Source organism: Plectropomus leopardus, chromosome 2 (genome assembly GCF_026936395.1).
Source record: "Plectropomus leopardus strain MGB_pleo_1.0 chromosome 2, ASM2693639v1, whole genome shotgun sequence".
In the NCBI taxonomy this organism is placed as follows: Eukaryota; Metazoa; Chordata; class Actinopteri; order Perciformes; family Serranidae; genus Plectropomus; species Plectropomus leopardus.
The window spans coordinates 11823923-11850495 of NC_142177.1; the positions used below are offsets into that span (position 1 = coordinate 11823923).

Here is a 26573-nt window from a genome sequence, read left to right on the forward strand (position 1 = left end):
TATGTGACACACTTTTCATCATAGGACTCACATGCTGTTGATCCATGTTTAACTCCCAAATTCACATTTCAGTTGGTTTTATGATGCAGGCCTCTTGACATTTCATGGCAGTTTTAAGTGTATCTGTGTGATTGTAAAGACCACCTTAAGTCAGGATGTTGGTCGCCCAGTTCTCTATTTGTTTTCCTTAGTGATCTGAATAAAATATTGCATGTTCACTTGTACAAGTACACTATCAGCATGAAAAGCATTCACACATGCGGAGATGCATAGTAGGGCCTTGTAACTGTTGGAGCATGCCGGTAGTACCCTGTATGACAACAAGAGGGAGGCAAAATCAAAACTAATATATGCTAAATTATGACATTTCATGGCAGAAGACTGGAGGCATTTAAAATGGGCAGTTTCAGTTTTTATTTCAGTGCAGTAAGTTTATTTATCAATGTAACGTACAACTGATACAACTAGACCAACCACTAAAACAATCAACTGCTGTTAGCCAAAACATCCAACGGTCTTTTGCTTTTTATTTCTAGACGTGTAAACTGTTTGAGGTTCATCTTTTCTTTTCTTTCTCATCTGCAATATATGTCCATGTGCAAATCAACCCTGGTAAAGTGATTTTAACTTTGTCTGATGGATGGTGGTAGCTCTCTTCCCATCATAATGAAGCATGTGATGGGTATGACTCCCCTCACATTCAAAATGAGGCCATTTTAAACACTTGGAGTCATTTAATGTTGAGAATGAGATCCCACAGGAGGCAGTATGGCTCACATAGTCAGCAACAAGACAATCAAGAAGTTTTCAGCCAAGAAACATTAGAAAGAAAAGAAACATTGCCCAAATCAGCAGGTGAACGGCTGACGTCTGAGGTAAATCATCTCTTTGGCCCCTTCAGTAAAGAGCAGTGTCATTAATATTCACATAATACTAAGGAAGGCTGCCTTAAATTAAATACTTCAGGATTTCTTTTTTAATTTTAAAAGAATACATCTCTGCTGATGCAACATTATCAAAATTCAAACCAGCGTGAAATCAAGATGTTTTTGAGTAACTTTTCAAGTGAGCATAAAAAAAAACAAAGGAGGACACAATTGTTGCACCCTGTTAATCCGTAACGCTTTAAGACATGTAGAAAATGTGTTATACATGTAGGTTCAACATGCAAGATGTCGTCTAACGTAAAATAATAGCGGACTTGAATTCTTTTTACTTGTGATTCTTTTTATGCGACTGGAAGTTCTAAATGTACACGTTTCTCTATGGCACATCTTTTTAGGCTGAGCATTATATCGCATTTATCATCTATCACTATGATCATATCTCAGAATATTTTAATACTGAGAAACATACGCACTTTTGGAAGATAATGCAAAGCAATCTGAAGTTCTCCAAGCTGTCGTAAGTGAGAAACTTTTAAATAATTTTATGTAGTTTTTCACATATAAACAAATATCCAAACAATTACTGATTTTAGGTGATGGTTTCTCTGGTTTCCCAGCACTACTTTTCCATGTTTTCAGAAAGACAGAGGAACTACTGGGGCTGAGGAGTGTTGAAAGAGGAAGGGGACTGCCAATGTCTCTGTGTGGACATGACTGATATGAATACATAGCTAACAAGCCATCTCTGCCCAGGCAGAACTGTGATGTTTAAATAATACTGCAAGTCATGGTGTGGAGGTTGCAGTGGGTGACAGGCGTGCAATAGTGCTTCCCCCATTTAAGTTTGAGGGTTGAATAATCAGTCGGAGGCCCCTCTCTCAACTGAAATTGCTTTGTGCTGTGCAGGATACTTCTGGAGACATTTTGGGCTCCAGCAGAGTGAGCACTCTTTACTTTCACACTACTCTTTGATAGAAAGCTGCGACATGTAGGCAGTGAGTGACACGGTGGAGATACTTGGCACAGAGGGAGAGCAAGTTGATACGCTGCGGTCTCTGTTTTTTGATATGTAGTGTCAGCAAAAAAATGTTTTTGCACATTGCCAACCCATCATTAACGTAGCTACCTTGTTTACTATATTACATGAATGCCACTGTCACACTGAGTCCCACTGAGTCCTTTCAAACTTTAAAACCACATACGGAAAACAAAGCAAATTGTAAAATATTTGTATTGAACTTCCAAGTCTGATTCCACTGTCATAATGCCGAGCCAACTAAAGGCTATGTTTCTATGGAGTCCAGCCCTCACAACCTTATTACTTATTATTACTTATTGACTTGGGGCTACACCCATCTGCCCATGGGCTGACACCCCATTAAAATTCCCAACAAAGGAAAATAAGAAGAAAAGGCAGAGGGCAAAGTCTCTGCAGATACAACACCGCCACAGGTGAGGGTCACAAGTGATAACTAAGAAATATTATTTTTGAGAGTCTAGGCATAGTTTTTGAGGTTTTTTTTATAGGATAATCCTATTCAGTCTGCCTAAAAGATCTAACATTGTCGATCGAAATGTAAACGAACATAATCCAGGGTTCCACATCATCATCCAGTATCATATCTCTGTTTGGCAAGTGGGATGAGATAACAGCAGAACTCTTGGTGTGATGTTCGGCTGAGGGCATATGACTCCTATGTGTAGGGTGAGGAGGGGAACTGCGGGTGCCACCAGTCCATGAGCTTTACACTGTGTACAGGATCCAGCACCACCTGGGTCCCGCCCTGATCCCCTCTCTTCTTTCCCCGCTGGAGCGGCGAGTCCTGGAACATCAGACGTACACGGTGGTGCCGCATGTCTGTGCTAACGTTGATTGTGAACTATGAGAAAAACAGAGACGGACCAAATTCAGATTAAAGGCAAGTTGAGGATAATTGGTGCGCAAATGTATGATCCTACAATGCTATTTAAATCTTTGGTGTGGAAGATAATATAAGTTAAAGCAGACTGTTGGCAAAAAAATTAAAAATATTTTTGTTTGGATATCATGACAAACATGTTGCCAGGTTTTGTGGCTGTGATTAACACCTAAAAATGTATATGCTACACTGTAACTCATATATATAATAATGACCTATTACAGCTACAGGGTAACACATGCAAAAAGTTAACAGAACAGTCTGTGCTCTCTACCATGTGTGAAGCTAATATCCACCAATACCCAAAAGTTACTAACCAGGGTCAGTGTCATACCCATGACCACAGGGGTGAAGATGAAGTTGAGGGTGGTGACCTGAAGCATGTAGCAGTCAGAGTCTGGGTTCGTGTGGACATCTTTGTATTGTCTGGGCATGCACAAGGACTTGGCACAACCATTCTTACTGTGTACCTGCTGAGATGGAGATGACTAGAGTTACACAAAAATAAACATGGCAGCAGCAAGAATAACAGGCTACATGTGACTATGTGAGTTGTTATTGGATTAATTCTTGGTTTTAAAAATAAACTTTTTACCGGCTTTAGAAACTTGAAGTTGAACTCCCACAATGCCTCAGGCCGTGTGCCTGACACCTTTCTGACCCAGAACAGTAAACACTGCAACAGGAAACATTAAGCGCTAAAATCAACAAGTAAGTTCAAGTTTGTACAGACACGTGTTTCCTCCTGGTGTCTTTCTTGTTTTGAAAATAAAAAAGTAAAAATTAGACTTCATACCTATACATAACCCAAATGTATCAAACTGTGTACCGTGGAGGTCAAAGTTTTCAGTCCAACCCATTATTAATTAACAAGCCTCCATCATGCAGAGAGTTCAACTAAGTCTGGCTGTCTTTGAGCTACCTGGCTCCACGAAGCCTGACATTGGTGGTTGTGGATAGCCTGAATATCATACAAAAATCATGAGCAAAATAAAAACTTAAGCTCAACATCTGTATAGTTAAGCAACTAACCACACATCAGATAATTTACCTTGGAATTGAGCAAGGTTGTGGGCGTGGATTCTGGCAGGGCAGGAATTTTCGAGACACGCAAGCTGAACGGCTCATACAGATGGAAAAGAGAGCGAATCACACGGGCCCTTAAAGAGCACATCCTGTCAATGGAGTCAGGCTGGAGACGGAACGGCAGGTCAGTATCGATCTTGTAGTGCCTATTAAAGATAGACGGAAAGTGAAAGGAAGCATGTTAATTATACAAAGAGTCAATTTACTCCATTACTTTGCCACTTTGTTGGACCACATTCAAGACATTTTGTCCTGTCAGATACACTGCTAATGAAGGAGATGGTCCTCAAAATAATAATAAATCATAAGCTTTAAACATTTTTTTGTGGGTTTTTTTTTTTATTATGTTTCAAAAAAAAATGTTAAGTGAGAGCATGGAAGGTAAAAACAAGGGTTTTAATCCAAACAGCACACAAATTAATCTTAGATAGAACACATCAATCAACCAGAATCCTATCAATATTGCCTTCAGTTCACAGTTTAAAATTGGTTGTGGATGTGGAGGCCCCTTTCAAGTTATTTCTGGCAAACGTCACGTAATAGATTAATAACTTGTGCAAAAATATTGGCAAGAAAAATAAAAGCACTCCACTTTTCTGTTCACCCTTAACTGCATGCTTTTGACCAATAACGCCACATCACCTTCTGTAGAGCCTGGTCCAAAAAGCTGCAGTGCAAGTGACCGTCCAGGCATTCTTACAGATCAGAGCAAATCTGCACACATCCTCGGGCCGGATGTAGGACGCAAGCATTAGCCAAATATCCACTGGATACTCCTCCCCATCACTGCTCTCACTGCTTTCTGCAAAGACAACATGCAAATATTATAGTAAATACCCTGGTAAGGTTGCACAAACTGCAGAGTCCTCCACTTTCAACACATTCTTCTGTGTGCATATGTAAAAAAAAAAAACAAAACAAATAATACCCTTTCTTCTCTTGTTTTTCTTCTTGTGGGCCACTTTAGTTTCACTCTCTCCATCTTCTTCAGGGTCTACGTCATCACTGCTGTCCAAAGCGTCAGCTGTGACACTCACTGAGGACGAGAGGACCTCCTCTACAGCACCCTGAGATGCTTCCAGGCCGCAGAGTAATTTTACTGGAAGACACAATATTAAGTCAAGCACTTGGTTCGCCTGTGGAGTCATGGCAGAGTGACAGTGTCATCTTAAATCATCAATATACAGGAATGTGCATTATCGCAAGTTACCTTCTTTTTCAACTGCATTTGCAACTGCCTTTTTTAGCCTCCCTGACTTCACAACGGCTGGGTCAGCGTCAGCATAATCAGCAACAGTCACTGGGAAAAACAGACATATTTTATAGTAATTGCACTATTTAGAAGTCATATTCATTTAACAATATTTCCAAAAGACTAGCCATGACCACTACTGACTGACAGTTTATACAGGTGTTGTGTCAAAAACCGTTTCCCCATGGATATATGTTGTCCCTACCTACACCGAAGGCGCTGTTTGTTATTTATGCAGGGAGAGGGTGGTGCTGAACAGTGGAGACCATCTAAAAAATTTTTAATCACTGGGAAAGGAGTTACGTTTTTTGAGATAAGACAGGCAGACATAACTAGAGTGGAGCGCTTAGCATTAACCAGGGGCAACACATTTCGACGGCACACCGGTAAACAACCGCTCTGTCACTTGACTGTTATCTGTTTGGCTCTGGCTAACACCAAATACTAAATGTAACTATACCACGTTCTCAAAATAAATACAATGTGGTATTGGCTAACGTCTGAGTCGCATAATTCATTTGCGACGATTTAAGGTAAAGAGGGAAGCTATTTAAATTCCAGCGCGCTGAGGAGCGCTAACAGTGGGCGGGCTAACCGCTAGCTTGTTGGCTAACGTAAAAGTAACCTACCTGATTCCGAACAAACGTCCCCAGCCCTAAATTTCAGCCGTTTTCGGTTCCCTTTCTTGGGCATGTCGACACCAATGATCTGTGGACGCTTAACTGGCCTGTGGGTCCTGCCATGTCGCTATGGCAAGCTGAGGTAGAGAGAAAGAAAGAAAAATGAAAGAGTAATTGAAAAAGGTTCCGCCAGGATCTTCAGCCATCATGGAATGACGTGATGTTGCAAGTATCGCGAGAGTATCGTTATCTGTCATTATTCCCCCTCTGCTTTACTGTCATCTGCTGTTCAATGAGAGCATTGCAATGATTTCATATGACCAAAGGTTTAGAGGTGGGTCTGTGCCATTATTTAATCAGCCAATTATGACTTGTATTTTTTTGAAAAAATCTGCAAATTAAGACTTTCCTTAATTTAATGTTTTTTTCAGATTTTGTGTTATTCAGTGATATATAATGTGACTGAAAGTACAGATACTTTGTCACTCTGCCTCTTATGAGGTCTCTCATTCACACCATTAGAGCTGCAGGCATCACTGAGCCACACTTATAACAACCATTGGTCAGAGAAGGAAGACATTGGCAGGAATCCCATTGTTATCGGACCAAAGAGTCACAATGGTAAAAAGACACACAGTGCTGTGTACAGTGACCTATGTAAGTATTTTGTGAAAGTGCTGCAGGCCGCCGCAGCATCCAAGACTGGCTGTTGACAACATTATTGTCAGCGCTTTGAAAACGACACCATAGCGAGTCACATCTCCTAGAGCAAATTCCTATGACACTAATTATTTTTCCAAGAAATCTATGCTGCAGTTCAAAGAAGAACAAAAAACAAAAAAAGCAAAAATCATGCTCCAACCCCTGGTGGTAAGAAATGACAATTAAGTGGTCAGCACAGTGATTATCTTGTCCTTTTCAATCTTAGATATGGGATGAAGAAAAATCAGGTTCTTCTCATTTGTGGCAAGGGCTTTCATCAAGCCCTTTAATATCTTCAACTGCATCTTATAACAGCTATTCATTTACACCGCTTTCTCCTCGTAAAACAGAATATTGATTTTACCTTGAAGGAAATCAAAACAATATGGTTTTCTCCAGATGATGTAAATGTTTCCCCTGATCAACATATTTTTCATCAAAAACAAGATCTATTTTCATTGCTACTCATCCAACCTTTAAAACCATATCTCATCTGTTAACAGCCCTTCGGCAGTTTGGTTTAAAACATAACCCCGCCTAAACACACAAACACACACACACACACACACACACACACACACACACACACAAAAAAAAAAAATCTTTTACCTCACTACTAAACATAACCATTTGAAATTAATGGCAAAGGTACAACTGCAATGAAAACTTTTAGTAGCCTGTACTCTACTTGCGTATTTCTATGTTCTACTTTATATCTCTACTACACAGTTCAGATGGAAATATTCTACTTTTTATTCCATTAAATTTATTTGAAACTTTAACCAGTAATTACACTGCATAATATTTAATATTTAATATTTTAATGGATAATCAAAAATCAAAAAACAATAATTTGATGGCAAAAATAGACTACAGAATATAAGAACTATTCTCATAAATGTATTTTAATGTGTAAATAAAATGACTTTGTTACAAAGTTCGCACATATATCCGAATGACATTCAATTTTAATTTTACAGTTACCAAACCCCAGCAGAATTCTTTAAGACAAAATTAGGCCCATCTTTAATGTGTCTAACTGTTACAAGAAAAGCACTGTGACTTATTGCATACTCGCCACAAACATTATTCTCTTAAGTAAATGACTAAACTTCAATTTACAGAGCTACTTCCAACAAACATCAAAGATATAATTTAGTGATGAAAAATTATATTTTTGTTGCTTTTTATTTTTCCAATTACCAAATGTAAATATATTTGGTAAAATATAAATATAAAATAAATATATTTGATTTTTATATATAAAAATCAATATGTATTTATCAATCAAGGAATATGTTTATGTCCCTTGATCATTACATTTTAGACAAGTGTGTTGTTCACACATTTTAAACTTATTTATTTTGAACAAGCGCAATCACTTCTGTCCAATTCCAAAGAATTGTCTTCTATGTGGCAAGGGGGCCTGTTTTTGCCTTTGGATAGATAATTATTTTATCAAAATTACAGAGTCTCATTAGAAAAAAAAGAGTAAAACTCTTGAAATAAAGAGCTTCCCTGGACTCTAGCTCCATCTTTTAAAGTAAAATGGTCTTCTCTTCTTTTTTTTTTACTTAAGTGGTTCTGGTAATGGCTTTGCTGTTTTCACCCACACATCTTTATATATGCTGAAACCAAGTGTGGATTATGACACTTTGGGGCCCAAGGCCTGGATGCATGAAAGGCAAGCCCCCCTACACAACATGCTGTTGTTTCCCCCAACAGAGTCCTATGGATAAACTGAGGAAATCAACTCTTACTTAAAATGTATCGTGATTGTTCTTTCTTGTAAACTCTTCAAATTGAATGTTTAAGCTATTCCTTTTTTTTTTCATTTTTAAGACTTTTGGGGCTATGTTATTTTCAGAGAGACTAAGCCCTTTGACAAGACATGCCAAACTGATAACATTGACTTTTCACAGAGGCTCTGTCTTAAGCCCTTTTTACACAGAGATCATACTGCAGCTTCTACAAAGTCCCTTCTTTACGCCTCTGTTGCATTTTTACACAGAACCAAACAGCAGCGGCATGATTCTGCTCCAGTGTGTGATTATACACTGCTTGTTGGCATCGCGGTAGCAAAAGCGGTGCAATTGATGCAACGTTTAACAACATTTAATGCAACAGCATCAGCCTATAATTGGCTCTTAACATACGTATCGGCAGTACTTTATAAACAATAACAATGACATAAAGTGGTGATGAAAAACATTTACGGTCCCTTTTCACATGGTGGCTGTGCTCCCATTCTGCAATTCTATTTTTTATAGTGCGTCGAGGTGGCATAATCCAAGCTAGCAATTTTTGGTTCTAAAAACGTTCTGCGAAAGGTGCAATTCAACTAATGCAATGTTTTAGTAACATTTTCAGCAGCAAGTTTTCTTGTAGTTCCCAGAACGTTCTTCTTAAAGTTAGGGTAACATCCTCTATAAACACTACAAAATATAATTTATTTTTTGTTAACATATCCCATGACATTACATTTTATTACAAAACAATGTTGTGTGATCTCAGGCCTCAATGACATGTTCCGAATGTTGCTTTTAAAATGTTCTTCCTTTGTTCTCATGTAACATTGTGGGAATGTTTTATAAAAGAATATTCTATGATCTGTCACCTGTCATCATCAACAAACATCCTCATGATGTTGCAGTTAAAATGTTGCATCACCTTATAGGGACATTATTTGAAATGATATCCTTAAAACGTTTTTTGAACATTAGATTGAAATGTTTTCTTTGAAACATTATTGCATCTTGTAGGTAACATTAGCCAATGTTATGGGAACGTTCCTTGCTAGCTGGGATGGCGTAAAACTCCTGCCCTGAAGAGGTAGTGTAAAGGGGGCTGTCAGTGGGCATATTCAGTAAGGTCCCCCCCGGTTGAACACAAAAAGTCTTGAAGGAAGATATAGGACAGTAGATGTATTTTTTTTTTTTATATATCTATCGGTCAAAAGATAACACAATGACTGTACCCTCAGGAGTTCATTGTCACTAACTCTGCTGCTTGTCCATTAATTACTCTGTAGTTCTGCACCCAAATATATGACATGTTTGTGACATGTGAACCTTCTAGGGCCCTGAGAACATCTGGGGCCGGCCAACTGAGCGTCCCAAGAGTTAGAACAAAAAAAGGCGAAGCAGTGTTTTGTTATCATGCAGCACAAATCTGGATTAACCTCCCAGATGATTTAGACAAACCGCGACTCTGACCACTTTTAAGTCAAAGCTAAAAACTTTCCTTTTTTTACACTGCCTACTCCACCTGGTAATGAATGCAAACTTACTTTTAAAGTTGCAAGTTAAGTAATTTTTTTCAAGTAGGTTTTTTATCTTTGTGCCTCTTGTCTGCACTTACTTTCTATGGTGGAGTTTTTTTACTGTAAATCATTCAGTATTAAATTTTACCTTTTATATCTTATCTCGTTACTCTTTTATTGAAAATCTTTAGTGTTTAATATGTTTTATATTTCATTACTCTGTAAAGCACTTTGAATTGCCCTGCTGTATGAAATATGCAGTGTAGCATATAATTTTATGATAAGGGCAAACAAAGTCCTAAATATTGCAACACATGCAACAACAAAAAGATGATGGCACAGTGTAGGGTTGAGGGCCCAGGTGTTTGTGGAGTGGATGGTCACCAAACAAATTTGTGAGTCAGTCATGCACAGGCAAAGCATAGTGCAAGAACACGCCTGTTAAATAAGCTTCAGGTTCATTTCATTTCCTGCAGGGTGCGCTGCTCACTCTTTGTGCACAACCTGCCTGGTTAAACTGATGCCGCTGGAACGCGCATCATGTCTCCGGAGCTGACAGCTCGTGAACGCGCTCAGTGGTGCTGATGTGAAAAGTTAATTAAATTTCACCAGTTAAGGGTCAAGTGTGTGCTAACTGCAGAAACATGATACCAGTGCACAGTTTGCAGATTACGCGGTGACATTAGTGACCGACCAGCTGATTCCACTCCTCTGTTTTGCACGTGCATGTGGTGCAAAGCGCTTATAGGCTGAATGCTGGGAGTTGGTCCCTCATATCCAGAGCTGTAGTCTGCTAGTGACAACTGCAGATTCCTCCTGTGTGTGAGAGAGAGGGAGAGTGTGTGTGTGGCTGAGCGACTGTGTGTGTGGGAGGAGGAGTGAGCGTCGGTTGTGGAGAGATGGAAGCGGAGAAGGCGGATGCAGATAAGACTCGCTCCCACTGTCCCCAAGACTAAAGGACGCAGATTAAACCTCTCGGATATTTTTCTAGTGTTTTTAAAATGTTTCCTGCCAATGTGCCATGATCTCCGTCGTGCACGCGGGCACCACCCCTCCAAACGTCTATCTCTGAACTGTCAATCATATCACGCCGGGATTTCTACATGTGAGTGCATGGCGCGCCGGGCAGGGCGGATCTGCTCACGGGGTGAAAAAACGCCGGTTAATATGGATGAAAGGTCAACCATCATCTCGTCATTTCAATCACTCTGATTAGGTAAGGCGATAGAAATCTTAAGGATGCACATTTGGTGCACGAGGGATGTAATGCAATGGGAGTAAAACGGTATCTACGGTTGCGCTGGCAGTCCGTTGCTACGGGGCGTTAATAGGCCCTCTTATCAGTTATTGTAAGTCTTTTTCTATCAACCTTATAACCCACATACCCCCCCCCCCCCCCCCCCCTTTTTTTTTTTTTTTTTTAATCCAGCGACACTGTCCTATAGCGTTGCCCAGACCACAGAGGAGGGAAGATGATGTGCGAGGTGATGCCGACCATCAACGAGGGAGACTCGGCCGGTCCTCCCAGAGGCACCGGCGGCGTCCCCAACGGCTCGGACCAGGAGGCCAACTTCGAGCAGCTGATGGTCAACATGCTGGACGAGAGGGACAAGCTGCTGGAGTCCCTCAGGGAGACTCAGGAGACCCTCATTCAGTCTCAGACTAAGCTGCAGGGGGCGCTGCACGAGAGGGACGTGCTCCAGCGGCAGATCAATGCCGCGCTGCCTCAGGTGAGGAGCACGCGGCCTCTGGAGCCGGGGGTGTGTCGGGGTTGAGATGGACAAGATTGTCCAAGAGAGCAGTAATGTATGGTAATGAATTGCACAAGTGTCTACACTGTAGGGCGATGTGAGGAGACAATAGGTCAGTGGTGATGTTGAACCTTTTGGTGCTAATACTGAGAGGGCCAGGCCCCAGACCTCCATGGCCCCAAAGCTCCGCTGGTTTGTGCTAATTTCACTGGTTTATGAAAATTTTATTGGAAATATGCACTTAATTGTTTTATAAACCAGGCATCGAGGTGGGATCTAATCTTGATGCCCTGTCTTAAAAAGGATCCTCCATTTAAGACCATTTAATCTCCAGTGTGTAGGATTTTGGGGGATATTTTGGAAGAAATGAAATATAATGATAAGTGTGTTTTCTTGACTGTTTAATCATCTGAAAACAAGAGTCGTCTTTTCATTATTTGAGATTAAGTTTTACAGGCCTGGAAATTGTTTAAAAATGACAGAATATTTAGGAAAAGTTTCAAACATATATTATTTTGGATACTGTCTACAATATGTTCTTAAAAAAACTCAAAACACGTCCGTGCAAAATAAACTCCCTATATTACTAAAATACAAGATCCAGTGCTGCACAGTGTTTTCGGACAGGTTCATAACACAGTCATTTGTTTAACAAGAAATAAATGTATTCAAACTTGTCAAAATTATAGCTCAAACACATGTGGATATGCACTGACATCCATAAAATCTTCTGGTCTAACAAGCAAGTAAGGTCAGCAAGCATTAGCAGTTAGCTTGTTTGTAAATGCCTGGGAAGAGCATGTTTAATAATTTATGGCTGTATTGCTATATAGGCCCACATTTAAAAAAAGAAAAAAAAACTACTTAAAAAGTCAAGGAAATTGCAGAAAATATCATGGAAAGGTTTTTAAATTGAATTGGGAAAAATGCATGGGAAGCTTGTATATCTACATAAGGAGCGGGTCCTCATCCTCAGAGTCTGTCATGTTGCACTGCCATGTTTCTATAGTAGCCTAGAGCGGATAAACCAAACAATGGCTCTAGATAGGGCCATTTGGGTTTTCGTCTCAGCCACCTCAGTTAGTTGCCCAATCACTCAGAACAGCTTTGGAGAAAAAACTATTAACATGAAATTACTTTATCCAGTGATTTTACCGGTTTAAATCATTGTTTCTGTTTGTTTTGGGGAAGAACAGACCTCTGCTGATAATTTGGCTCCTGGTAAAAACCTACTAAATGACTGGATTTTAAGTTATCAGAGAAAAAACGGGAGCACACATTAGCAGATTCTGGGCTAGTGACCTACCAAAGAGTGTAGGAGGGACAATGATTTTCATCATGAAACTGCTTTTTTCAGTGTTTTTGTCATTTTAAATTACCTGCTCTGTTTGTTTTGGAGATGAAAACACCTCTGCAGATAATTTGGCTCCCAGTAAAAACCTCCTGAATAATAAACACTGAAGGAATTCTAACCAGTTCAGCTGATTGCAATCTGCAATCCTTACCACTAGATGTCACTAAATCCCCCTAAATCTTACACACTGTTCCTCTAAAAGACCCCTACTCCAGTTTTGCCCTTATACCATTTATTTGCAGTCATTTTTCCTCATAATTCTGTGAATATGGGGGTCAGGTGATGTTTCATTATACCAAAGCATAGATTGCACAAGAAGTGGTAGAAAAAGGGAGACTTATTGGGGCTGAGTACCTTTTTCTGCTTCAGATGTGGCTAGCAGGTTAATGTGACCATGGCGATGCTGATGGTGACTGATTTGGAGTAAATAGAGTGACACTATTGTGTAGTATATAGTGCCAGTGAGTTCAAACATGGCAGAAAATCCAAAGTCCCACAGCTAGACCTGAAGAAGTTGAATATGGATGTTTAATTTAAAAGAAGGTGGCCAGTATGTCTTCAAAGGGTATAAATCTCAAGTTTCATCACATTTGATATTATAGACTTTTTTTGGATGATGATACAATATTTGCTGGTATCACAAAGTCTGCCATGATACGGTTCGATTCAGTTAAGTTTGTGTGATCGATTTTAGGTGATATTAGTATATGTCCTCCTTGTCTTTTTCTTGGCTGCTTGCCATTGTCTTCCTGGTGCCAAACTGCTAGCACTGTTTAAGAGGTAGAAGGTATATTTATTAGTCATTTTTAAACAAAGTTTAAAAAGCAAAATTACATTTGTCCTTGATCCTGCTACATCTTTGGAGTTGAAGGATGAGTTGATTTAAATGTGTAAGAAAGAGGTGTGGTTGGACGGAAATGGTGACACAGATGTGCCATGGGAATTACAAAATAAAGACGTATCTTTACGATGACAACATGTATTGATGTTTTCACTTTGCATCAATGATACTGGATCATAGAACTGATATATATTATTCCAGATCAATGCATTATTATTATTTCTTTGGATTTCATTTGGTACACCTCTGCCGGGGACCCCCTCTACCACTCCTGCATGTCCTGGGATATCACCATGAGAATAACTGTGAAGATGATGGGGATATACAGGCACATAGCACTTCAAAAGCTCATAAGTGGCAGTGTGCCAAAAAGGAGGATCTAAATGTCTTGTAGCTAGATAGGTAATGTAGTAGGTTGAAAGGCGGACAGGAGGTGGATGGAGGGTTTTTACTCACTGGGAGAATGTCAACTGACTGTGGAGGTCTGGGCCGGAGCCCCGCTGGTCAGAGAGGAGGGCAGTGCCCACCTATCATTATCTGGATTGAAATAGCCTCACCCCTGTATGCAGTGACCTGCCTTGTCAGATGCAATGGGAGTGAAAGGAGCTGATGGTAAACTGGGATAGCCTATGTGTGTGTATTTTAGAGCAAAGAGAGCTGAATAAGGGCTGCTGCAGTCACCGAGCATGACGACAATGAAGCCTCAGCACATAAAGCTGTGTTACCCTCTGACCCTCTGGTCTAAATGCGTGGCATGATGTCACAGTGCAGTGTGTGTGTGTGTGTGTGTGTGTGTGTGTGTGTGTGTGTGTGTGTGTTCTGAGTGTGTGTGAGGGCGAGGGAGAGAACCATGCTGACGATGACAGCCTCACTGCAACCTCTTGTGAAAGAAACATGGCCGCCTGCTAGTGTACATGGCCCTGGGCTGCTTGCTACCACACATGCATATGTGTGTGTGTGTGTGTGTGTGTGTGTGTGTGTGTGAGAGAGAGAGAGAAAGAGAGAGTGGGAAGAGCCTGTCATGCTTGTTTTCTAATCCTGCTTGGTTCAGCGTAATGTTTTATTCTAGCAATAATACAAGTATTAGTTATACAGTCATAGACCTCAGGGACATTATGCAGACATTATGACTGGCGCGCACATGCATAAGCTGTCTCCTGCTCTCTCTCTCTCTCTCTCGAAACGCACTCATGCACAAAACACAGCAGTGGTCATTTCCACAGAAGCCACAGAGCGGAGAGATGATGCAACGGACAGTGGGTGAAGCAATCCAGAGAAATGAGAAAATCTCACTTGCAATCAATTTTTTCTCAGTTTTTGTCTGTTAAAGTGAAGGAGAATGAGGATATTCTGGCCCAGATGCATCAATGGAAATTGCAGCGTGCACCTTGTCATTATGAGGGGGAAGTGTGGAAAAAATAACATACTCTATCCGATATCTCAAGTTGGGGTGTGAAGAATACATTAGAGCGATGTTGTAGCAGTTGGCGATGCCACTGACCCTACCATCCTATATGTGTCAGTGGTAATTAGGCCAATTCGCGGCAGTGCTCAACATGCCATAGTTGGTGTGTCCATGCCCTCGACCACGATACAATATCACAGCTTTTTGTGCACTCTCGCTGCCTTTCTGGTGTAGCCCTCCAGTCAGCAGTGTCTACATGTGTGTTGCCGGCTATGTGAGACGTATTTTTCACCCCGTGTGGGTGTTCAGTTCTCTCTGCTCCCAAAGTGTAGACTGATGTATGAGTGTTGGCACGGCAAAGCAGCCTTTTTTGCCCCAAAACCAACCACTCTTCTCTTTCCGTTTGCCTAACAAACATTTGTCATCTTCACCTACTAGGTGTGCACATGTGTGTGTGTTTTGTTTTGTTATGTCTTCTGTAGGTTCCCTGACTCCATGGGACTGCTCTGACCCAGAACTGTCAGATCTATGTCTCTCCTCCACATATATACACACACACACACACACACAAAGTACAAACAAACTGTGTGAGCAATTCAAAATTCAATTCTCTTCAGTGTCGTCATTGTTAAAAATACATAAACCCACATCACCTTGGCGTCAGTGCTCAAATTTATGTTTGGCTCAGCAGCATCGTAAAAATGGGACGATGTTGCCATTTTAACACACACACACACACACACACACACACACACACACACACACACACGTGCAGAGACTAGGATGGATATGTTCATTAGCTACAGAGAATAGAGTTTCAGATTAACATGTCAGCCCATTACTGTGCAAAATGCTTCTAATACAGCCCTCAGAGATGGGTTTGCCCATAGACAAATTAGGTTTTAAACACACACACAGAAGCACGCACACACACATGCTTATACAGTATACGCACACACATACACACACAAATTGCTTGTTCCTCCCCTGTGTGAGAAAAACTGTTCCGACACTGTCAAATTGAATGTGTTGTGTGGTGAGTGTGTGTACGTACAGTATGTGTGTGTGAGAACGAGCAGGCAGAGGGTGAGCACTGTATGTCAAACAAAGCAGGTCACTGTTCCTCTTCCATCATTGTATTTCTGTGTAATATATTTTAGAGCTGCACAGTTAATCTAAATATTATTGAAATAGCAATATGATCAAGTGCAATATCCAAATTGCAGGAGCTGCAGTTTCTTTTATAACGGTTAAATGTGTCACGACATACAACTATTAATTAAGCATTGTGGTGATACAGAGATGCCCCAGCCTGTAAATCATATTATAGACATAAGTGAATATGCTTGTTTGATACAGACCCCAGCAAATATCTTGATTTTAATTATTTTTTCTGGTGAAAATGAAATGCAAAATACCAATTTCAGATGTCAAAATAATTACAATCTGATTTTTTTGTTTGCATATTGTGTAGCCCTGATATATTTCTATATGATCACAATTGTCTATAATGAAGTGTCTATTATCATGACTTAGAGAGGTGCTCTTGTTAAAGGGTAGCTCCAGTTATGTAGTTCAATCTTATTGTAGGACTGGCGTAAAACAGATTTAAAAAAACAAAACATGGTCATGATGAAAGAAATTGTTCAACTCTTTGAGAAAAGAGCTTGTCGAGAGGTAGATGAGAAGATGGATTCCGCTCTCCTCTGTCTGTCTGTGAGTACAGAGTCGGAGCCAAGAGGTTATTAACTAAGCTTAGCATAAAGGCTGGAAACAGATGGGAAACAGCTAGCATTGCTATATTGCTGTTGTTTGATCCATACACAAACGGAAATCTAAAAGTTGGCAATTCTATGGAGCATTACACAGAGCTATTGATCACTATTGTTATTATGACTAACCATTTTTTATGAACAACAGTTCAGTCTCTGCTGGTTACTTGGAGCACATAACTTCCCTTCAAACCACAAATTGTCAGTTTAAAGACGATGTAATGGCATTAAGGCTCAATTGATGTCACAAAGAAAGTGCATCAACCATTGTGCAAACAAAACAGGAAGAGGATAGTGCTTTGGTTTTACACTTAAGCTATCGGAAGCTATCCCTGATTATGAAAGAATATCTGTAAGTTCTTTGCAGTTGTAATCCACAGGAGCGGCGATGGAGGACGGTGGAAAAACTTTTGCGAGGTTTTGAGGAAAACGGAAAGCGGTCAGGTTGTCTTTGGGACAGCGGCACCAACAGTAATACCACATGGGGGGAGTTAAAGTTGAAAAGTTGTCTTTTTCCCCTTTAGGATGTGCTGGTAGGTGTGTAGGTGGTAACTAGTGGCTAGATGTATCCCCTGCTTCCAGGCTTATGCTAAGCTAGGCTAACCACCCCCCACACTAGCTCCATGCTTAACACGCAGACATGCAACTGGTTTCAATCTTCTTGTCTTACTCTTAAACCAGTTTTGTTGTGGAATAACTTTTGTGGCTCTGAAGTGAGCTTTAAAACATGTCTGAGAAAATGTTCTCTGTGAGATAACACCAAATCAAGAGCTTCCAGTCCTCCATTTTTCAAAGAGGTGTGTGGCATCATGGTGGGGTGTGAGTTTCATGTCGTGTTTGATGGCTGTGTGAGTGTGTGTTGTGATGTTTGGACACCTGTTCCAGTCAGAGGCAACACTGGCTATTTTTGCCAGCATACAAATACACAGAGAGAAAGACTCACACACTATACACGCCTGGCTGCCCTTCCAAAACAACAAATGCCTCTTGTTCCAAATTCTAACCCCTCTGTCCACACTGAAACACACCTAAACACAAACACATACACACAACCTGTTTACTTGACCTCACACACACTGACCCGTCCTTTGACTTCTCATAGCAGTGATTGTTGCTTAGATACAGACACATAAACACAAATACACACACACACACACACACTAACACAGAGGCTGTGCACAAACATTCACTGAGCTTCTATGAAGAAGCATGTGTAACGTATCCCTCTGTGGTTAAGTGTGTGAGCCTCTCTCTCATACCTCCTTCCTGTCTCAGATGTCAAGGTTTCACGGTTGTTCTCCAAAATCCTTCCTGTTTATTGGTCTTTTTTCTTCATTTCTCCCTAAATTCCTTTCTTATTTCTGACCTTTCTCTCTTTCCACCACCCCACCCCACCCACCTTTCTTTCACACTCTCTCTGTTTATCTCATCAATAACCCAGTAGTCCATTATCTGGTCCCTCAGACAGTTCCTGTCCTTTCCTACTCCTGCAGCTGACCTTAGCACAACACAGTCTGTGGGAGGGAAGGTTACACAAATTGCTCACTGTTTAAAACTCTGCAAAATACACTGTGTCTTGGTGACAACATAACAGTGGGGCACCAGTTATCTTGTCATTTGGTCTGAATGGAGTTTTGGTTTAGTTGGGAAAAATAATAAGATATAGTGTGATATATTGAGACAAATTGCTGTAATTCTGTCGAAGAAGAAACTTATTTGGTGAAGCCATGATAAATAAAAAAGTTGACGACCTAAGTCAAACAATTACCAGTGTGTACAAAAGTCAACAGGGAAATTCGTGCAGATTTCAGCAAGCTATATCTCATCACAGTGTGTACAGATGAATGTGTTTGGCTTACCCTGTGCCTTGAGTGCCTGGAGATCCGCCAGCGACATCCAAGTCCACCACCTCACTGACCTCGGCCATCAGATTGGATCTCCGGTAGCTCAAGCAGGAGGGGACGCCGAACACCATTTATCTGCAGACACTGCCATGATACTGAGCTGGTTGAAAAGTTTCCCATTGCAGAAACATGCAAAAAATCAGGGGCAACTTTTTCCTGAAGTTATATTCTCAAAACTAGGCAACTGAAACTCTTGTTTTTTGCTGCCATATTGTAGTTTTACTTCTCACCTTGCTGCAGTATTGTACCCCAGGGTGCATTAGCATTCCTGTTGGGTGTGGTTACACATGCAACAGAGCACTCTTCACTGATGGTTTGTTACAGCTGGTTATGCAGGACAATGGGAATAGGACCCAAATGCAGACTGCGGAGGCAGCAGAGTGACTTCAGAGATTTATTTTGTGAAATAGCTTATAGGCAGGTACTGGTAGGCAGGCAGGAAGACATAGCTCCAGGTAAACATACAAACAACAGAGGGTCAATCAAAAAAGCACAAAGCTAAAAACCAACAAACTGGTCAGTGAAAACAGGCCACTTAGATACCCGAAGTGATGACAAATGTGGGTACAGGAGAGCAGGTTGGCAGAAATGTCACTCGACTACAAAGTTGATGAGAGAACTGGGAACAGGTGAGTAGCTTGGTGGGGCAATTAAATGATGTGGAAAGGAAGGAAAGTCCAAGGGCATTTGGTGGATGAAAGTAGAATGGTTATGGTTTGGTTGAAGGATTAGGGTATGTGGTTGGAGAGCAGGGACAGAGAGACAAACTGACATAGTTGGGCATGATCAGAGATGAAGGCTAGTGAAACACTGCTGTTCAGCCTGGTGGTAAAGTACTCTAAAGTTTGAGAACTGTAAGGACAACAGTGTATGTATTTCATGAAGATATCAGCCTAAAAATATGTATATCCTTGGTTTAAATGTATCAGTGTAGGCCGTATAAAGGACAACAAGAAACTGATCAAAGACCTTAATCAGACCCAGTGTTGCAGTGAATAAATAGATAGGATTAATGACCCCATTCCTATTATCTCGGCCAATAAAGAGCATGGTACTTCACACTACTTGAATCAGGGCCAGCAGAAGTGCACCTTGCAGGCTTGGTACTCCGCCATTATAGTTACTGTACTGGAGGTGTGTTTTGCTTACAGGTACAGTGTGAAAGGGAATAGGTGTCAACCCTAATATACTAAACTGCAGAGGAAGGAGGAAGAGCTCCAAGGTCCCCCTGCACTGTGTTTGGAGGTGGCCTGAGCTTATCATGACACACACACACATACACACACACACACACATTCACCAAGGCACAAACACTCTTCCTCACATCTTCACCCTTACACAAACAAATAACACACACACACACACACAAACACACACACACACACAGTGTTTTCTTAAATGTCAGCATGCTGCGTCTACATATCTTCCTGAGTCTTTGCGTCCGTATGTGTGTAAGCAAGCATGCCCACGGCTAGCGTTGCTTATGCATGGATGGCTGAGGCAGCTTTGTACACCATGATAGGAGAATATTGAGGAGGGTGGGCGAAGTCAGTTGAAAAATTACCACATCTCATTGGTCTGCTGCTGATGTCCAAATCTTATGCTACATGTTATGTAAGCACCAAATACTGGAATTTGGGTTGATGTAGAGGAAAGTGGAGCATGAAGTGAGCAGCTGAATGTCACCAAGAAACCCTGTAAGGAAAGAGAAGGAGAATGTATGAGAGTAAAAGAAAGAGGGAAGGCAATGTTCTTTACGGACTCAACCGAGAGGGATGTTCCATTCATGTTCTTGTCCTCAACTGCACCAAACCGTTGCCCATCCCCAACCATCTCCAGTCTGTGTTTTTAAGGATGTTTTAGGGCAAAGGAAGGAAAATAGGGGTAAACAGATGCACCAATGATTCTTGGCTGGATATTGTATTTAATGGTTGGTGTCTTAACCCCTAGAGAAATTAACAGACATCGAGATTAGATGGTTGCCTTATGTTAGCATGTAGCTACATGTAGCAGTGTAGCATACATTATGTAAAGACCTGCAGTAGCTTGCCTGGACCTGATAACCTTATAAAGAAATACATCACAAGCTGATGACAGCTTGTCTTGAAAAAAGAAATAAATGTGGTAAGTAGAGTATTCAGTACAGTTTTAAGCGGCTTTTGCTCACAGGGATTAGTTTTACATACGGTAACCTCGTTATTTGAAGCTTTGGCCACTTTTAAACATCCGCTGTTGTAACATTATGTACATTATATACTTACAAAATAAGAAAAAGCATAATTGGTACCCTTGAATTTAAACAAAACAGCTGTCCACTAAAATGACCTTTCTTAAGGTTTATACCAAAATAGGAAAACCCCAGTGTTTTACTTGGGTCATATTTCATAGCTCTGTCCATCGTTTATTTTGGTTATGACAGCATTCTGCTCACATCGGAAAAAAGATGTGAAATGGGAAATGAAATGCCTTTAATAGTAAATGAAACAAATAGTCCAATGACCAGTGCAGGATATAGCCATTTCAGCCAAATGTCCTCCTTAATACTAAGAACATGTGCCTTTGTCCCAAACCCCAATAAAAACATAAAAGTACCAGAGGACATTATTTTCACAAAAATAAAGACATTTAAACCACAAATTGATGCAGAAAAGATCCAATTGGTGCATAAAAACTCACCAGAATGAAGGAAGTTAAGTCCTTGATCAATAAAAATTAGAGGACTCCTTAACCCCTCGTTCTATTTTTCAAATTTTACCGCATTCCAAGATTTTGGCAATATATTTTATCACCCTATAACCCTTTGCCTAACCTAACCTTGGTTTTGATGGACCAGTCAGAGTGCTTCTGCCCACAATTTTCGTCACACGGATCCACAATTTCACAAGAGAGAAAGAGACAAACTTAAATGACCCCAGAAGAAGTGAGAAGTGAATCTAATTAACAACATATCTCCCTCCCAGCAGCTGACTGACATCACACCTCTCTCCCTGTCTGTGTCTCTTTCTTATCCTCTCCTCCACTCCTGCTGCATCACGACAGCTTTACATCATCTGTCACTCTCTTTTCCTCTACTGCTCAGCACTTCACTCCTCTTTTTCCTTACTGTGTTTTGTCCAGTCTTGATTCGAGCACACCCTGACGCTCTGACATGGTCAGCCTGGCTCCTGGCAAGGGCTTATGCACAGCTTTCGGGCCCCTGAGCACTAATAGATTATTAGTGTGCAAAGCTAGCTCCCCCACGCTGCCCTGCCGCACCATGGCTTCTGCTCTCCATCTCTCAGTAGCATCTATCCTTCGCTCCCTCCATCCCTCTGCCAGTACCATCTGGCTCTCAGCACCAGGCACATTTAGCTCAGCCGGGCGCCAATTTGTCCCCCTGGCTGCCTGGGAGAGAGAAGGGAGAGTGAGGGAAGGAAGAGGAGGAGTGGGAAAGACAGAGAGGAAGATTTAGCAAAGAGAGACAGAAAGAGAATAAGTCAGGGGAGAAAGCAGAATCAAGCCTACCTGACGGTCCCCAGCAGCGAGGGACATGCTCTGGTAATGGGGAGAACGAACAGTCACTGTGTGTGTGTGTGTGTGTGTGTGTGTGTGTGTGTGTGTGTGTGTGTGTTTGAGTTCCCTCTCCCTGGTAATAAGAGCAGAGTGATTGGAGTTGCAGGACCACCAGAGGGGATGGCGAGAGTAATGAAGGGAGGAGGCAGGGAAGGACAGAATGAGAAAGAGGAGGAGGAGGAGGAGAAGGAGGAGGAGCAAGGGGATGTGAGATGAAGTTTTTCAGCCAGCAGTTAAGCCCACAGCGGCCTTGCCATGTCTAACAACCACAATATTGGAACTCTGTCAGTTTGCTTTCCCTCCTGAAACTCCCTCAGAATAAAAGATAAGGCATCGGGGGATGAGAGGGGTGTGAAGATTGAAGTGGGTTTTGGGTGTAGAGTTTTGGGTGGCAGAATGTGGGTATATCAGGAAAAAGTACAGCAGGGTCTTAGTGCCTGAGGTTATGAACTTCCAGGGCAAACACTCTAAAATCATCCACATGCGCAAAAACATGGAGGAAAAACAATATAATGCATGAACGCAACCCCTTTCCCAAAAAACGCACACAAATGCAAACACACACAGTAGTAGGGGGGAGATCTTCGAGACCCCAGCTTTTCCCAGCAAGAGATTTAAGCAGCAGCAGCAGAGGCAGCGGCATCAGAAGCTAAGTCCCCGGCTGGACCCTTAAAGGGATTTAAAGAACTTCAAAATGCTTCATCTGCTCCATGAAATACAGCTTGTCAGTGTCTCACAACATAGCACATACCCCCCGCTGCTGACTGTCAATAACACCCGCACACACACATTCACACACAGGCACAGAGATTTGAGAGAGCGTGGCGGTGCAAGTGAAATGCAGGATCTGAGAAAAGGACACAGTGGTAGGACAAATATTGCTGTAAATGGCTGCTGGCTCCCATGAAGCATATGTTTCTATGTGCGTATGCATGTTATGTGAATGAGCTACAGAACACATCATACCTTCTTATGTTTATCCTAATTATAAATATGCATCTGACAATTACGTATAATAGAAAAAAAATAGTTGATATTTAAGCAGCAAACATGGGTGATATGGAAACCATTAGTCAAGAGTAGTGTGATCACTTTTGAATTCAAATGAATCTCAGAAGACTACCAAATATAATGAACCCAAATAAAGTCAGAATTAGAATTGATTTGTAATGAAGAAAATCATTTTCTCAATGAATTTGTACATTATTTCCTTTTCTTATCAAATAATTTTACTCACCAGTGAAGTTGTAGACACAGCGACCAGTGACACCATGTGACTCAGCCTCATAACTCAGGTCAGTTGTCATAGTTACATGAGAAGTAACCTGCATTTACTTGTCAATTTTAACATTGACGGGTTATCACAGTGATTGTGGCTAATGTGTTCAGCACACAGTTGTGTAAATATAAACCTAGCAGATTCTGAACATTAATTTGGTGTTGTGTTTCCTACCATCTAACAATTTTAAGTCCAATACCAACTCTATCTCAATTATGCTCTCCACTAACTCCTGTTTGCCTTTTTAGTTGCTAAATGCGTCACTGTTTGCTCTCCTCAGTGGACAAAAACCCACTAACATCTGGCTTTTGTTTTTAGTGGGAAAGGTTGCATTCGATTTCATTTCCAGGAAAAATAAATTTGGTGTAGTCACAGGTATTTATAAGCTTCAGCTCCGATCTGTAGTGATGGGAACATGACACCTGGGTGGACATGCTAATCTTTGTTGCGTTGCCGGCGCAGCTGTTTTTAACTTTTATTCCGCTGATCTTCATCCAAACAGCGCTTCAACATCGTTCCAAAGTAGTCAGCCCAGTTTGAAAGAGGAACGGAAAAAGTAACTGATATAAACAACATAACCACCGTAAAGTTTTCACTGAGCTCCATGATGCTTTCTACTGTTTGTTAACCTGTTATCAAGCATGTTTGTGATGTCGAACGTGACACTAGAAAGTAAAAGAGGCATACACAGCAAAAAATTGTAAATATGCACTAATTTTGGTGGGAAAATGGGTAGATATATCCATCAGCTAGTAGAAAAACAGGACAGAAAGTTTATCAGAGCTTTTTACTGAAAACAGCAATCAGCTAAAAACAAGAATCACAAGAGGGCTTAGACTGAACCAAAACAGTGAAGTTGCATCCTATTGATGAGTGCAGTTTTAACCCTCTTATCTAAACCACTTATCTGGAGGTAAAACGGGAGTTAACATAAATGCTGGTGTTAAGCAGGAGGTTCAGAGAGAGAGGTGTATCATCACAGGCATTGGTCAGAATGCATCAGCCATGAAACTTTACTTTTCCACACGAAAGGTTTAGTTTCCAAAGCTCAAGAAATTGCAATATTAAGGAGGAGCAAACACACACGGGTTGTGGCTGTGACAGAAACAAACACAAAAATTTGAACTTGAGTCACATTGAACAAATGAAGAGAAGGAAGCTCTTCTTACCAGCTCTGCCGCCCATGTGATCATCAAGACACAGTGAGTGAAAGGTTTTGCATGGTTTAGATAGGGAGTGAACCGGTGAACTCAATCAGGTTGATGAGCAGTGAACAAAGAGTTAAGGAAACATATATATATATATATATATATATATATATATATATATATATATATATATATATATATATATATATTTGTTTTTTTTTTTTTGTCCTTTTTCTCTTCTGTCTTTTTTTGTTTCTCTTTACCTTTTACTAATCTCTTGCAATTTGTGGGACATGTCTTGCCAGGTTGGTCATTGCTTTTATTCCACATATTTTCGAAACAAATCAAACCAATTTGCTTAGGTTTCAAATGGTTAAACAGCTTGTGAAAGGCGTCTGAATGCAACAAGAAAACTGATAGTGATCCAGGTTTCAAAGGGTTAAACTGGATTGTCATTCTTGTTGTTTTCTTCATCTTCTGTGTAAATGCAGGGATATGTTTGCCTAAAATGCTCATGTAATTGATAAATAAAATGGCAGACACCTTGACAAAGGTATAGAATATGATCATTGCGTTGTATGGTACTCAATTAGTAACTCCTGGTAAACAGATGCAGGAGATATTGATTTCTTGAGTAAGTAAAATGGTTCAAGTGATGAATTGCCCACACCGAGTCAGCACTTCCTGGTTTCCTAAGTGTCCTACTGGGCTGATACACATACAGCCACACATGCACATGTGCATAAACACGCACAGGACACTCAGACTCGGATGTGGATAAAGATGTAAGTGCTGATGTGAATGAGATGTTTGGCAGCTCAGAGTGCTATCATGACTGGCCAGACACCAAAACATGCCGTGTTCTGAGGACAGGCTTTGATAAATACTTGATGACATACACTAACTTTACACTACTCAATAGACGCTATCTGAGGCAGTCTTTACTAAGTACATACTGGAGAAACTGATAAGATATTTTTGCTGCACGACGTACATCCACAGAAAGCTCTCAGACCGTCTGTCTCTGTATTAAATCACAGCCCGTTTATTCAGCACCACCTACAACAGTTCTCAGCTGCAGTCTGTTATTCATTTACTTCCAGTTCCATTCACAGAGATGTGGGTTGGTGCAGACACTCAGACTGCTTAATACACACACACATAAGCTTTACCCCTTTGCCTTTGATTTATGCCACTTCTTTTTTTTAAAATCATATTTGGCTTAATTAGTTTTTATGTCTTCTTGTTTTCCACAAAACGCAAGAACCTATTGTTTAATATGACTTGAACAAATACACTTGAGTTGACTCAGTGAAGATCCAATATCCATATAAAGATTACAGACACACCGATCTGTTCCCTCTCTTCAAAGTCTCGCTCCCCTACCCCTTTCTTCCCCTCCTCAGTCTCACTGACTCTCTATCTCTTGCGCTCCCTCGCTCTCTGTCTTATCAGTGCTGATGGCTTTACTCGCGTGTGCTGAGAGGTCTATTAGTTAGCTATCGTTCTGTCAGATAATGCTTCATATCCCTCAGCTAGTTCACTGTACTTACAGCTTTGCTCCCGACTGCACGAGGTGGAAATGCAGCTGCTAGGATACGAGACTCCACACTCTTTAAAAAGTATATATTTTTGGATGCAGCTTGTGAGTGATTTCAGCCTCTTGTTAGTTTGGTTCATTAACATATCAAGTGGAAAGTGTATGTGTGTGTATGTCCTGTGGCGATTGTGTGCGTGCATTGAATTAATCTGAATCAGCTCATTAAACTAGGAGGTCTTCACATCTCCATAGTAGCCTGAAAACATTTTATTCCGTTATGAGGATATATGGGCATGTGT

The 26573-nt window shown here is 40.8% G+C and overlaps 2 protein-coding genes across 6 annotated transcripts in view; one reads left to right on the top strand and one right to left on the bottom strand.

The window, feature by feature from the left end:
- Nucleotides 1-390: 390 nt before the first annotated feature.
- On the bottom strand, nt 391-5976 carry tmem183a (transmembrane protein 183A). 2 transcript variants are annotated; one of them, XM_042511039.2, is made up of 8 exons: nt 5774-5976; nt 5103-5192; nt 4821-4991; nt 4535-4694; nt 3858-4038; nt 3402-3482; nt 3124-3276; nt 391-2767 (listed from the first exon to the last, which is right to left on the bottom strand). In XM_042511039.2, the coding sequence occupies exons 1-8, from the start codon at nt 5835-5837 to the stop codon at nt 2582-2584; spliced, it is 1086 nt and encodes a 361-aa protein (XP_042366973.1). In that variant the 5' UTR covers nt 5838-5976; the 3' UTR covers nt 391-2581. The 2 variants fall into 2 exon arrangements, with proteins under 2 accessions (XP_042366973.1, XP_042366965.1); XM_042511031.2 differs by having other exon boundaries at nt 3124-3279.
- A 4556-nt stretch (nt 5977-10532) lies between these two features.
- Nucleotides 10533-26573, top strand: part of ppfia4 (PTPRF interacting protein alpha 4) — a 76852-nt gene continuing 60811 nt past the window's right edge. Inside the window, exons 1-2 of one of the 4 annotated variants that reach the window (XM_042494959.2) lie at nt 10533-10944; nt 11158-11458. In XM_042494959.2, the coding sequence (XP_042350893.1) occupies nt 11201-11458 (258 nt within the window). In that variant the 5' untranslated portion in view covers nt 10533-10944; nt 11158-11200. The remainder of the gene's footprint in view (nt 10945-11157; nt 11459-26573) is intronic. The other 3 variants (XM_088085209.1, XM_088085202.1, XM_088085208.1) reach the window with 3 other exon arrangements.